Here is a 12263-nt window from a genome sequence, read left to right on the forward strand (position 1 = left end):
TATATATATGTACATAGATATATATATATATTTATTTACTTGTACATATATATATAGATATGTTGTGGTCATATTTGAATTATATATCACGCGCGCAGGTCGATTTGAGAGCAGACCTCACTTTTTTTTTCTGAAAAACAGGGTGGAGGGGCCTCTGCCGATTGAACCCCCCCTATAAATTATCACTTTAGGGGCGCATGCCGTCTCAACCGCCCTTATAAATACTATGTGTGAGGCGCCCTCGATCTCCACCCGCCCTTATAAAAACGATGTGTGAGGGGGCTGGCCCCCCACACACCTTTACAAATGGTATTTCTAAGGGCGGCTGATAATTCTAGCCGCCCTTACAAATGTATTTGTAAGGGCCGCTGGGGCACCCGCCCTTACAAATGTTTTATTTGTAAGTGCGAGGCCAGAGGGGCGGCTGGGCCAGCCGCCCTTATAGAGGGTTTCTAGCCGCCCCTAGAAACCTATTCTGTAGTAGTGCCATAGAATCCAAAATACAAATTGTTAACTACTTTGGAGTGATGAAATGCAAAATACAAAAATTTTCAGGATTATATTTAGTTTCATCCAAAATGCAGAATTTATTTTCCTCATGAGAGCCTCTTGAGGCTCATTTTGGGTTTTTTTTTTGCCTCTTAAGGCCAAAATCCAAAATGGACAATAACCACCTTTTTGCTAAAAATTCTGCATTGTGTTTAGTTCCATTTTGCAAAATGATGGACCAAAACCCACAATTTTTTGAAAAAAAAAAGAGAAACTAATTAAACACCTCCATAATAAGAAAGTTTAATTTGTAACCCTTATTTTGCCTATTGATTCTATGGAATGAAAAAGACGTACCTCGTTATCCCAGTTGGTACAGACTGTGATGATCATGAGCAGAAGGACCTGTACCATGAGGCCACATATGATGCCCAACCAAAGACCCTGTTTGTCAGTGAAATAAACGAACGACATCAGTCAATAAGTACGTACCGGAACACTGAGAAACACTCGGCATGTCCAAAAAAATTTGGGATAGCTGGAAAAACCGCACCGTCCCACCAACACGCATGACGAAAGCAAAGAGGTATGCAGACGGGATGCCAACGATATAGTAGGCGCCAAGGTTAATGCAGGCACCAATCTTCTGCCATCCACAGCCTCTAGCCACGCCTGCAATCGCATCAAAAGAGAACGAACGCAATTTTGTAACCACAACAGCTGAATTTCTGAAAGGTGCAAGGAAATAAGTAGCTCAAACTCTGCACCTGAAAGAACGCACTGGATCCCATCGAAAAAGTTGGAGACTGCAATGACCAGCATCATCTTTGCCACGTAGGTGACGACCTCCTCGACGTTGCTGTAAGCATGCCCCCAGATGTAGCGCACGCAGACCAGGATGAGACCCACGGCCAGCCCTTCGGAGACAGCCAGTAAGACCACGACACGTACCGCAAGGCGAGCGGCTTGTGGCCGCCCTGCACCCAGCTCATTGGACACGCGAGTGCTGGCACCATGCATGATCAGGTCAAGTCATCAGCAGCATCAAAACAAGCAATGAGCAGCAGCATAGCTTATATAGTTATATTAGGTTTGTTTTTTGAGTAAAATATAGTTATATTAGGTGGTAATTAATCATGGCTGAATCTGTGGTTCAGAAGTTCATTATTACCTGATAGCAGAGCCAAGCCCAAAGGGGATCATCCACACGATGGTAGCAGTGTTGAGGCTGTAAAAATGAAAGATGGCATTTGTTTTCATCTATGTTCAGCAATAAGGAGGCATTCGCATAAATAAACCTTTGCCTTGGAGCGGTCAGTAACTTCAAATTGCAACCTGATCGATAGCACGGATGTCTCCAATTGTGGGTTGGGAAGAAGGCCCGAAAGGAGCACGATGAGTTCAAACGACCACATTTCCAAGCTGCAATGCAAAGCAACCGAATGTGGCATGGCATATATATATATATATATATATATATATATATAATGCTATTATTTGCTGCTCATTCATCAAAACACGAATGACGTACCAGACCATGAGAGCCGACGGGATCGCGAGCCTGAAGAAGCTGAGCGCGTCATGGAAGGCCTCCGTGGAGAAGCCGGTCCACGTCTCCTTGCACGCGCTGGAAACCCTCACGTACACGGCCAGAATGGCCACATTGACCCAGTACGAGACGGCGTTGCTAAGCGCCGCGCCCTTGCTGCCCATGCCGAGCGGGTACACCAGCACCCAGCACACCACCAGGTGGCACGCGGCCGTCGCGCCGGCGCTCGCCATCACGGGCACCACGATGTTCTGCGTCTGCAGGAACCGGACGTGGCACTGCAGCAGGCCGTAGGCGAAGAGCAGCGGGATCATCCACCGGGCGTAGGTGCCGGCCTCCGCGGCGATGTCCGCGTCCTGGCCGAACAGGAGGAGGATCTCGCCGGTGTAGAACCAGACGACAGCAAGAGGGAGGCTGACGAGGGTGAGAAGGAACATGGCGCGCTGCTTGTAGATGCCTAGGAGATAGTACTGCCTGGCGCCGAAAGCTTGGCCGCACAGTGTGTCGAGAGCGCTTGCCATGCCTAGCTGCATGCTCACAGTAATCAATTTGCATATATACTTTACTGCTACGAAACCGTGATCGTTGTTTATACGAAACCGTGATCTGTATATTGTTTATATCAATCGTGAGATTAATCATGATATTAATCGTGAGGCACAGTTATTGATACTGATTAGTAATGAGGCACAGTTATTGATACGAAACCGATTACATCCAAACAAGGCCTTATGTAGGGTGACGGCCATGACTTTGAAAGAAAAGATCTATGGAATGATTAAGCAGATTGCAAGAAAAAGAATGAAGAAGGAGAGGAAGAGGCTGATGTGTGGTTCTCACGGAGGAGTGCTAGAGTCACTGTCCTCGCTCTGAAGACCGGCGCTTCCCTAGTGCCACCATGGCAGATGCGGCACTCAAGCTGCACAAAGTGGATGCGGCACTAGCGGAGTCCCCGCTCGTGCGGCGGATCCGACTCTAATCCCACACGTAGTGTGTGTAGGTGCCCATAGTGTCCACAAGTTCAATTTGTGCAAGCGGCCAAGCAGGTTGGCAGGTCGGCCCGTACCTTCTTGCATCACTATGTAAAACACAACACCAAACCAATCTACATAGCAAGGGCCTCGGAATTCACACCGCATCCAGAGCAAATTATCATCAACACTAGAGGCTCCTACGACTGGTGCCCAACTTTGTTTTTTTACTGTCGCAGTGAGGATTAAATCCTCACTTGAGTTGTGTTGATATATCATGGCAAAACCACATCAAGAGCCTCTTTTTTGAAAAATGAGGGAAAACTATTTTGCTCGGTTAATTTTGGAAAGTTAGACTAAAACAAAAACCTAGCTAAACTAGAATCAGCAGCCCCAACACAAGGGCGAGATCATGCTCAAAAAGTGCCACAACCATAAAAACAATAGTAAAAAGACAAGACTAAAATATCAAGGCATACAGTCTTCAATGATGTCTCAAAGGGAGGTGTATGATGCCAAACTTAAAAATCGTCAACCAAGCAGGAGCTTGGCAAGGCTTTTGACCTAGTCTTGTTGAGTAACTGCATTGATTGGGTCGACCATGGAGATAAAGAGCAAGAGGTTCATCAGTAACACATTCAAGAAAGAAACCCGCATTGTTGGCACAATCAAGAATTGACATGAGCTTTTCTAGAACCCTCGCTAGTGCTCCCACTAACAAGACAACAATTGCCATTGTCACCTTCTCAGGTCTCCAGAGCAGACGCTCCAATGCTACCACAGTGCCACCATGAGGCACAAGCATGGTCAATGTCATCACTCTGCCCTCCCCATCTAGAGGCAAAGCAGGTCCTCATTGGAGGGAGATGGTTCGAGAGAGTGGCACATGGGGAGGGCGTCCATGGGCACGCAGCCCCGCCACCTGCTTCCCCCACAGCCAAATTACGTGCATTGCGAACATACGTGTAGAAGAACATCGGACCACTACAAGAGCAGTGGCTGTACCAAATCTGGACATGAGGTCACCGGATCTTACGAAGGGTTACCCATGGGCATCCAGCCCCGCTGCCGGCATGCTTGCGGCAAAACTACACGCCCCACACACTAGTTCAACGACCCTGCACATGCACGTGAAGAAGAAACACTGCACCATTGAGCGGTTCCACTAGATCTGACCAAGAGGCCGTCAGATCAGATGAAAGGGGCGCCGAATATAAGCTCGTGCAGCTGTAGGTGTGGTGCGTTGAGGATGCCTGCAATCGGCCACTCATGGCTAGCTCCAGGTGCAGGGTTAGAAGATTCGTGTGGGGGAGGCAAGATCCACATTGTCTGCTACCATTCCTTGCATGCTGCAAGAAGACCGGGAGAGGGAAGGAAGAAAAAGAGGTGGGGGAGAAGCACAACCCACAAACCGCATGCCTGGCCGAGCATACATACGATAGCAAATACTATCCCGGTACAATCAGTACTAGCTGAGGTTGCACCCCACATAGATCTAGATGCTTCTCGGGCTAGGAAGCCCACACGCTCTGAAGGGGATCCGTGCATGGCAAGAGCTCCTGTGCCCACATGAGAGAACTCAGTGCCAACGAGTTGTCACTTGGGAGTTCCGCAACGGGTGGTTGGGGGCGCAACAGCATGTGACCGTGACGGATTAGGGGGCGTTGACTGATGCCACACCGTGCGAATTTTGTGGTAGACATAGTGTCTTTGTGCCCGACCACCCATGAGCCAGTGATGGGGAAGAGTGAAAGGTCTATGGCTAGTGGGGGGTGAATAGCGTATTTTAAAAATTCTAAAAACTCACTAGAGCAAGAGGTTAATAAATATGATCACTAGTGCAAGCCACCTATCCATCAATTCTAGTTCATATGATCACTAGACACACAAGAGCTATGTCACTACAAGCTACACTATGAAACTATGCAATACAAGACAATGTAAGCAACTAAACTAATTACACTACTTTGCGGTAAGTAAATGGATAGAATGAGATATTTATACAGCCGTGTAGGGGATGGACCAATCACCAATATATGAACAATCAAGCACTGGGAGAATGCCAATCAAACACAATTGAGACACTGATTTTCCTCTAGAGGTTCACGTGCTTGCCGGCACGCTACGTCCACGTTGTGTCGACCAACACTTGGTGGTTCGCGGGCTAAGAGGTGTAGCACAAACCTCGTCCTTACTAGGACACCGCAAGAGCCTACCCACAAGTAAGGTAGCTCAATGACACGAGCAATCCACTAGAGTTACCTTTTGGCTGTCCACCGAGAAGTTACAAAACCACTCACAATCACCAACTCATGTCAATCCTCCTCCACTGCTCCAAGCTGTCTAGGTGGCACCAACCACCAAGAGTAACAAGAAAACCACAGCCAAATCGATCCCCAAGTGCCACAAGATGCAATCACTCAAGCAAATGCACTCGGAAACACTCACAATCTCACAAAGATGGTTAATCTATGAAGGAGATGAGTGGAAGGTGTTTGCTTAGGCTCACAAGGATATCAAGTATGCTAGATTGCCAAGAGAGTGAGCCCCAAGATGGTCAATAACTATTTATAAGCCCCTCAACCAAATAGAGCCATTGGCTCTTTCACTGGGCAAACATCGGGGCCACCTGGCTCGCTGCAGGTGAGCCATCGGACGCTCAAATCCTACGTCCGGTGCTTAGAAGACAACCACGTGTCCCCAACTTGAATCTCGCACGTCGATCTCTAACGGTCACTTTTAAACCACCGAACACGGTCAAGTGGGTATCGAACGCGTCCGGTGCACACCAGACCGTACGTAGAGAGGATTGCAAAGTGAAGGGGCACCGGACTCGGTCAATGCACTCTCACCAGACGCTCCCTGCGCGTCCAATGCTCTCTATGTTAGAAACCCTCACTTGCGCACTTGCAGACGTTAGGTAACACCAGACGCGTGAACAGCGTCTGGCCCGCGTCCGACACCAGTGTCCGATGATTGCTGTTCACCTGTGCTAGAAACCGAGAGTGCACCGGACACGCAGGTGCAGCGTCCAGTGCCTTCGAGGCCAGCGTTCGATGATTGTTTTTCTAGTAAAAAGCACTCCCGCGACTTCTCCAAACTTTCCACCAACGCAATAGAAAATATGCGTTTCATTTTCTCAAAAGCGCCGAATCCCGCCTCGCAAGCTCAGCGCGAGGGAGAGAGGAACCCAAACCTCTCTCTACCCTTCAAACTCCACCTCCTTCTTAAAGTGTGCCATCACCACCATTGAAGGGTCGAGATGGCAGATTAGAGGGGGGGCAAATAGTCATTTTTAAAACTTATCGCGTTGGCTAAACGAAACAAATACGGAATTAAAAACTATCGGTCACCCTACGCCTACACCAGCAACTGACAGTACACCGGACGCTCTGGTCCAGCGTTCGATGCTGCCAACACCAGCGTCCGGTGAGTGTTTCTTAGCAAGAAATACTCTTGCGACTTCTCCAAGGTTTCACCCAGCGCAATAAAAAAATATGCATTTCATTTTGTCAAAAGCGTCGAACCCCTCTCTACCCTTTAAACTCTACCTTCTTTGTAAAAGTGCTGACACCACCAAGTGTCCACCACCAAAGTGCAATGTGTTAGCATTATCGCAATCATTTTCTTCAAAGGAGTTAGCCTCTCAACTTGCCACGCCACTCGATCCTAACACGTATGCAAAGTTAGATCGCTCAAGTGGCATTAGATGACTGATATGCAAACAAATTTGTCCCTTTTGATAGTATGGTCATCTATCTTAAATCTGGTCATAAACTTCTCTACACACCTATGACCGGTGAAATGGAAATGCCCTAGGTTATACCTTTGCCTTGCGCATTCCATTCCATCTTCTCCAATGTTGACGCAACACATGCACCAACCAATCACCAAATGATATGATCCACTTTATATCATCACGTGGTTGTATTGGTTCATCGATCTTGACCTCACTTGCTCTTCACCGTTGCCTCGGTCCATCGGCGCCAAGTCTTGATCAAGATTCACCGTCACAAGTGAACCCTCGCTTCAAAGCCTCTGTAACACCCCAAAATTTGCAATTTTCCAAAATAGGATAAATTGTTAAATTGTGTATTTTTGTGCACATGAAATATAGGAAAAATAATATTTTTATTTTAATTAAAATTTACTATAGGAGTTAACAACTTGTTTGAGCATGCATGCCTCTGCATTTGATTTATTGTGATGAGTGGTTTTGGCTAAAGATTAATAAGGAATTCAAATTTGGTTTTGAAAATGTTTTGAAATAGGTTTGTTTTTAAAAGAAAAGAGAAACAGAAAATAAAAAGAGAAAGACTCTCCCTCTCTATTTTCGGCCCGAAGGCCCAGAACCTTTCTCCCCCCCCCCTTCTTCTTCTCTCTGGCCCAAGTGGACCGCGGCCCAGTTCCCCCCCCCACGCCAGCATCCCTTCCCCTCTCTTCTTTTCACTTACGAGCGGGTCCTGCACCTTTGAGTCACCGACAGGTGGGACCTAGTTGTCGGATCCTTCCCCTACCTCGTGTCCAGGCCGGACTCTACCCGAGTTTGAGCACCGCCCGCGCGGATTCTGCGCGGTGGCGTGACCCGCACGCCGAGGGGGCTTTAAATAGTCGCCCCGACCCTCGCCGAACTCCCCAACCCCAATTTTGGCACCGACCCAAGCCCTAGCCGAGCTGCAGCCGTCGCCGAAAAGGGGCAAGATCGCCGCCGAGGTTGAAGTCTCGTTTCGTCGCATCTCTGTCTCCCTGAGTGCTCCACCGAGCTTCCTATCGTCTTTGTGACTTCGCCAAGCCTTTCCTTTCTCTTTTTCGTGCTTCCTACGCTTTGCTTGACCTCGCCGAATTGTGCAGAGCCCCGCCGTCCGCTGTTCTCCGTTGCGGCCGCACTCCGGCAACCCCTTGACCCCGTTTCAGCCCTAGGTGAGTTCGCCTTGAGCTCCACTACGCCCCGGTGCAATCGGTTTGTTTTCTAGTGCCCTAATCCGCTCAAACCGCGAGCGTCGACCAACTTCGGCCATGGCGCCGCCGGGATTGGCTCCAACTCCGGCCGGCCATCTCTCTTCCCCAACCCCGATCTAATCTCGGCCGTTCGTTTGAAATCCGACGGCTCAAATCAAAACATACCCCTGCGGCCGCGACTTTTGCAAAAGAACCCACCTGGTTTTTAAAGTTCCAACCCGCAGTCCAAAGCGCACTTTCGAAAATACGTTTTCCAATTTCGAAGACGTAAACTCAATACTCAGATTCAAAATACGTTTTAAGGAAATTACAAGTTTGCCACTAGTTTTATATTGCTCATAAAATATTCGTTTTAACTCCGAATTGACCCATTCAAATTGCGTTAGGTTCGTGATCACAAGATCTACATGTTAGTCTAACTGTTTTACAAATTTGAAACTTTTTATTTTTGTGATCCTATTAAATTAATTACTTTTCTAAAGAAAATCTTAGGAAAATCATAACTTCTTCGTTGTAGCTCCGAGTTTCGTGATCTTTGCGTCTGTATGATCGTAGTGCGACGTAGATTAATTTTATAAACTTTTCATCTTTATTTGCTACTGTTGGTGTATTGTTCTAATTATAGATTTGTTTGCTTTGTATGATTGCCTTTGGATGATTGTTGATGATGTGATGACTGAGTTTAGACGGTGAGCTTTTACGTGGTGTTCAAGAAGCAGTTTGTGGAAGGTTTGGAACTAAAAGAAGGATCTGAGTTTCAAGGCAAGTATAGCATGGGGTCATCCTTGTTTCCTAATAACTTTAATCACACAATTCATAATGCATGTGTCTCCTTGGTAAGGATTTCCTAGTATTGATCTTGTACCTTGTCACCTATGGTTTTGCATTGGGTAGCTTATGCTAGTGCTCCACTAAACCATGATCTTGTAATTTGATTAATGGAATATGCAATAAACATTAAAAAGCACTTTTTAGCAACTTTGGTAAAGAGGGCTGGAGCATTGGGCTATCTTATGGTGCTCTAGTTTCTCTCCATATGACTTATCTGTATCTGACCATCCGGGACATACAGTACAACTGTGAGGGCTACATGGCTCTGGCTTTAGCTCAGTATGAGGACCTTTTCTAGCTTGTTAGTGGTTACCCGTGTGGCATAAATGGAGAATAGCAGACCGTGGATTCCTGCGGGTGAATCACATGGACTGACTAATGAAACCAAGCGGCCCTAACTTGTTAGACGAACCTTTGAAAGGCTTCATAGTGAACCCTGCCGGCCTCCCTAGGAAGGGGGTTTAGAGACACATGACCTCGGGCGAAAGGGTAAATCACGACTCACAGTGAAAGTGTACAACCTCTGCAGAGTGTAAAACTAATATATCAGTCGTGCTCACGGTCACGAGCGGCCTTGGACCAATACAGAATAAATGATCACTAATGGCAAGTTATTAATGTTATTAATGTTAATATGTTGTTTACGCTATTCTTTATTCACTTTACTTGATCATGAGTTTATTTTGGGTCTTGACAACTTGATGCTACTCATATGCTAAAATTGTGACAACTAAAAGCTACATGCAGTTGAACCAGTGTCTAGCCTTTGAGCCTCATGAATCCTATGTTATTCTTACTGAGTACGAGATGTACTTACGCTTGCCTTTACATTTTATTTGGATAAAAATCCCCGATGGGTAGCAGATTGCTAGTTTGGAGAAGAGTTTAGGCTTGTGCTCAACCAGTCAGTTGTCCCTGTGGATTTGGAGCTTTTGCCTGAAGAACGGAGTGTCTTTCCGCTGCTTGTTATATAAGGTTATATCTTTTATATTAAGTTCGTTATATAAGCATTGTCTATTGATATTACCCTTATTTGTGGCTATATGTGAGATTTGACTTCCAGGGCTCACATATGGTGTATATCTGGTTTTGTTCTTAAAACCGGGTGCTACAGCCTCCGACTTGCCCTTCACTCTTGCAACCAGTCCATCAAGCCATGCCTCATCTTGACCTTCTCCACCTTGGTCATATGACTCCATGTCATGTCTTATATGCAATGAGCTCCTCCATCATCACATAATCACCTATGGACTAATTTTCTGTGTATCTCGCATAAACACTATTAGTCCAACTAAGTTGTCACTCAATTACCAAAACCAAACATAGGATCATTAAACCATGTGTGTACCAACAAGTGCAAGTGTGTTAGCATTTTCACAAACATTTTCTTTGAAGGAGTTTAGTTAGCTCACTAGGTTCTAAATGCATGCACATGAACAATGACACCTAGTGGCACTCGTTAACTGCTTAGCCAATAAATTCCTCTCTTTATAGTACGACTATCTTTCCTAAATATGATCACACCCTCTATGGTGTCTTGATCACCAAAACTAAAACCCTAAGCAATATCTTTGCCTTGATCTCCATAGGGTTTTCTTCTTTTTCAAGTTGAGCACTTGATCATCTTGTAGTCATCACCATCATTACCATGATCATCACTTGCTCTATCACTTGGCATGTACCAACCTCATTAAGTCTACATACACTTAGTATAGAGGTTAGTACTAGAGTTTCATCAATTATCAAAATCCAAACTAGGACTTTCAAAGAGGATAGCAATAGAGGAATAGGGTTTGAAGAGGGGAGTAGGCGAGGTCACTGTGGATGGGGTTCCATTTTTGGGGCCCATTGCTGACCCTCTCGCTGGAGGGTTGGCGATAGCGGGGAGAAGTGGCAGGTAGGGAGGGGGGTTAGCGGCGCCAAAGAGGCCCCCTTGAGTAGCATATTATAGAGGTCTGCAAGGGAGGGCCAACTTTCCTTCTATATCCTTTCGGCTCCATATTTTCAGTTATGTATTCCGTATTATGTAAATTTGTGTGGTCATAATGTTACTCTAAGATCTAAGATGACGTGTTCATATACTAGTACTTCACATTTATGTTTACACTAATTTAATACAGATCTATGAGCATAGGCAAAAATAACAAATACATCTCACAAATTATCATAAATAAATTCACAATTAACAAATTCATCTACGACAGCAGTTGAGGAAACGATCAGAAGACGACATCATGTTTGCTTGAAGTTATCTGCCAAATCTATCAGCTATTCAACAGTGTTTTTCTCTCACAATAAATCAGTGAACAGTACTTTTAGTCATAATAACTTTTCAGAACTTTGTGTCAAAACATGTCTGCCATCAAGAAAGAACTCAAGGCCACACATGAAGTTCCAGAAAAAAATAAAAAGCAGAGAGAAAAGAACAGATACTATATTATACTATGCATGCAGAAAGAAAAATGCACTCGTTCTCCTCGCTAGATTACAAGACGGCGTCGAAGAGTCAAAAAGACAAATGATTTTGGTGGCAACTGGAGGATATAATATTCATGACTCGTTAGTCGCTGATCTTCCACCCCACCCCATGAGAGAGGAGGTTGTTGCAATTGCAAGACGGATGAAATGTAGTACGACAAAACTGGGAAACCCACTGTAGCCTAGACACCGACAGTTGATAAAAAGAACTCGTGTGTAGTGACTGCAAAACCAACTGTGTGTGTGGCCAAGTAATCAAGGCCAAAAAAAAAAGAAAGACAAAGGACATCAACTGATTCGATCGTCTTATGCCTAGCAAAATACGAGTACTAGTACTCAGAACAGGCCATTCGAGCGTGCAAGTGATGAGGTGGGTAGAGTAGGAGTTGGTAGTATGTGGTTTACCAGCAGGCTGAGGCCGGTGACGGTGGCGAAGGAGTTAGCCATGGAGGCGCCGGCGAGGGGCAGCTCCCCAAGGTGTCCCACGTACATGACGGAGATCATCTGGATCACGTTCTGCAACAGCGCGCCGCCGATCATGGGCCCAGCCAGCCATAGCTGCTTCTTCAGCTCCTCACGCACGCTCAGGATCTCTTCCTCCTCGGGCTCACCGGCCGCTGCGAGGAGCGCTTCCTCTACTGGCCTCTTCGCCATGGCTATCTAGCTATCTATGTGCTGCCAGCTGCTGTGTACCGCCTTGGCTCGGCTTTGTTGGCCTAGCTGCTGCTGCTGCTGCTTCTTCTTCTCTTACCCTACTCTGCCTCTGCCTCTGTTATTAATTGTTTTTCAGCAGTCAGCAGTCGACACGTCCACTTTGTTTGTACCCAACATTTCCGGATTACGGCATATACTCCGTACACTGTAACATCGCAGAGAGTAGAATGGGTATTACTGGACGTTAGCTTGGGATGTAGAATGGGTACTACTAGACGTCAGCTTCGGATGCGTGTCCGTCAAATTTTCTCAAGTTTAAAAAATTTATAAAA

General features: G+C 46.1%; 1 protein-coding gene across 1 annotated transcript in view; it reads right to left on the reverse strand.

Moving 5' to 3' along the window:
* The window catches only part of LOC8072928 (protein DETOXIFICATION 16), a 20647-nt gene extending 8594 nt beyond the window's left edge, over positions 1 to 12053 (reverse strand). Inside the window, exons 1-7 of the mRNA XM_021449039.1 lie at positions 11683 to 12053; positions 2021 to 2565; positions 1825 to 1911; positions 1661 to 1717; positions 1257 to 1495; positions 1043 to 1161; positions 847 to 933 (exon numbers count right to left, since the gene is read on the reverse strand). Coding sequence (XP_021304714.1) covers positions 847 to 933; positions 1043 to 1161; positions 1257 to 1495; positions 1661 to 1717; positions 1825 to 1911; positions 2021 to 2565; positions 11683 to 11931 — 1383 coding nt within the window. The 5' untranslated portion in view covers positions 11932 to 12053. The remainder of the gene's footprint in view (positions 1 to 846; positions 934 to 1042; positions 1162 to 1256; positions 1496 to 1660; positions 1718 to 1824; positions 1912 to 2020; positions 2566 to 11682) is intronic.

This window comes from Sorghum bicolor, chromosome 10, assembly GCF_000003195.3.
Source record: "Sorghum bicolor cultivar BTx623 chromosome 10, Sorghum_bicolor_NCBIv3, whole genome shotgun sequence".
NCBI lineage: Eukaryota > Viridiplantae > Streptophyta > Magnoliopsida > Poales > Poaceae > Sorghum > Sorghum bicolor.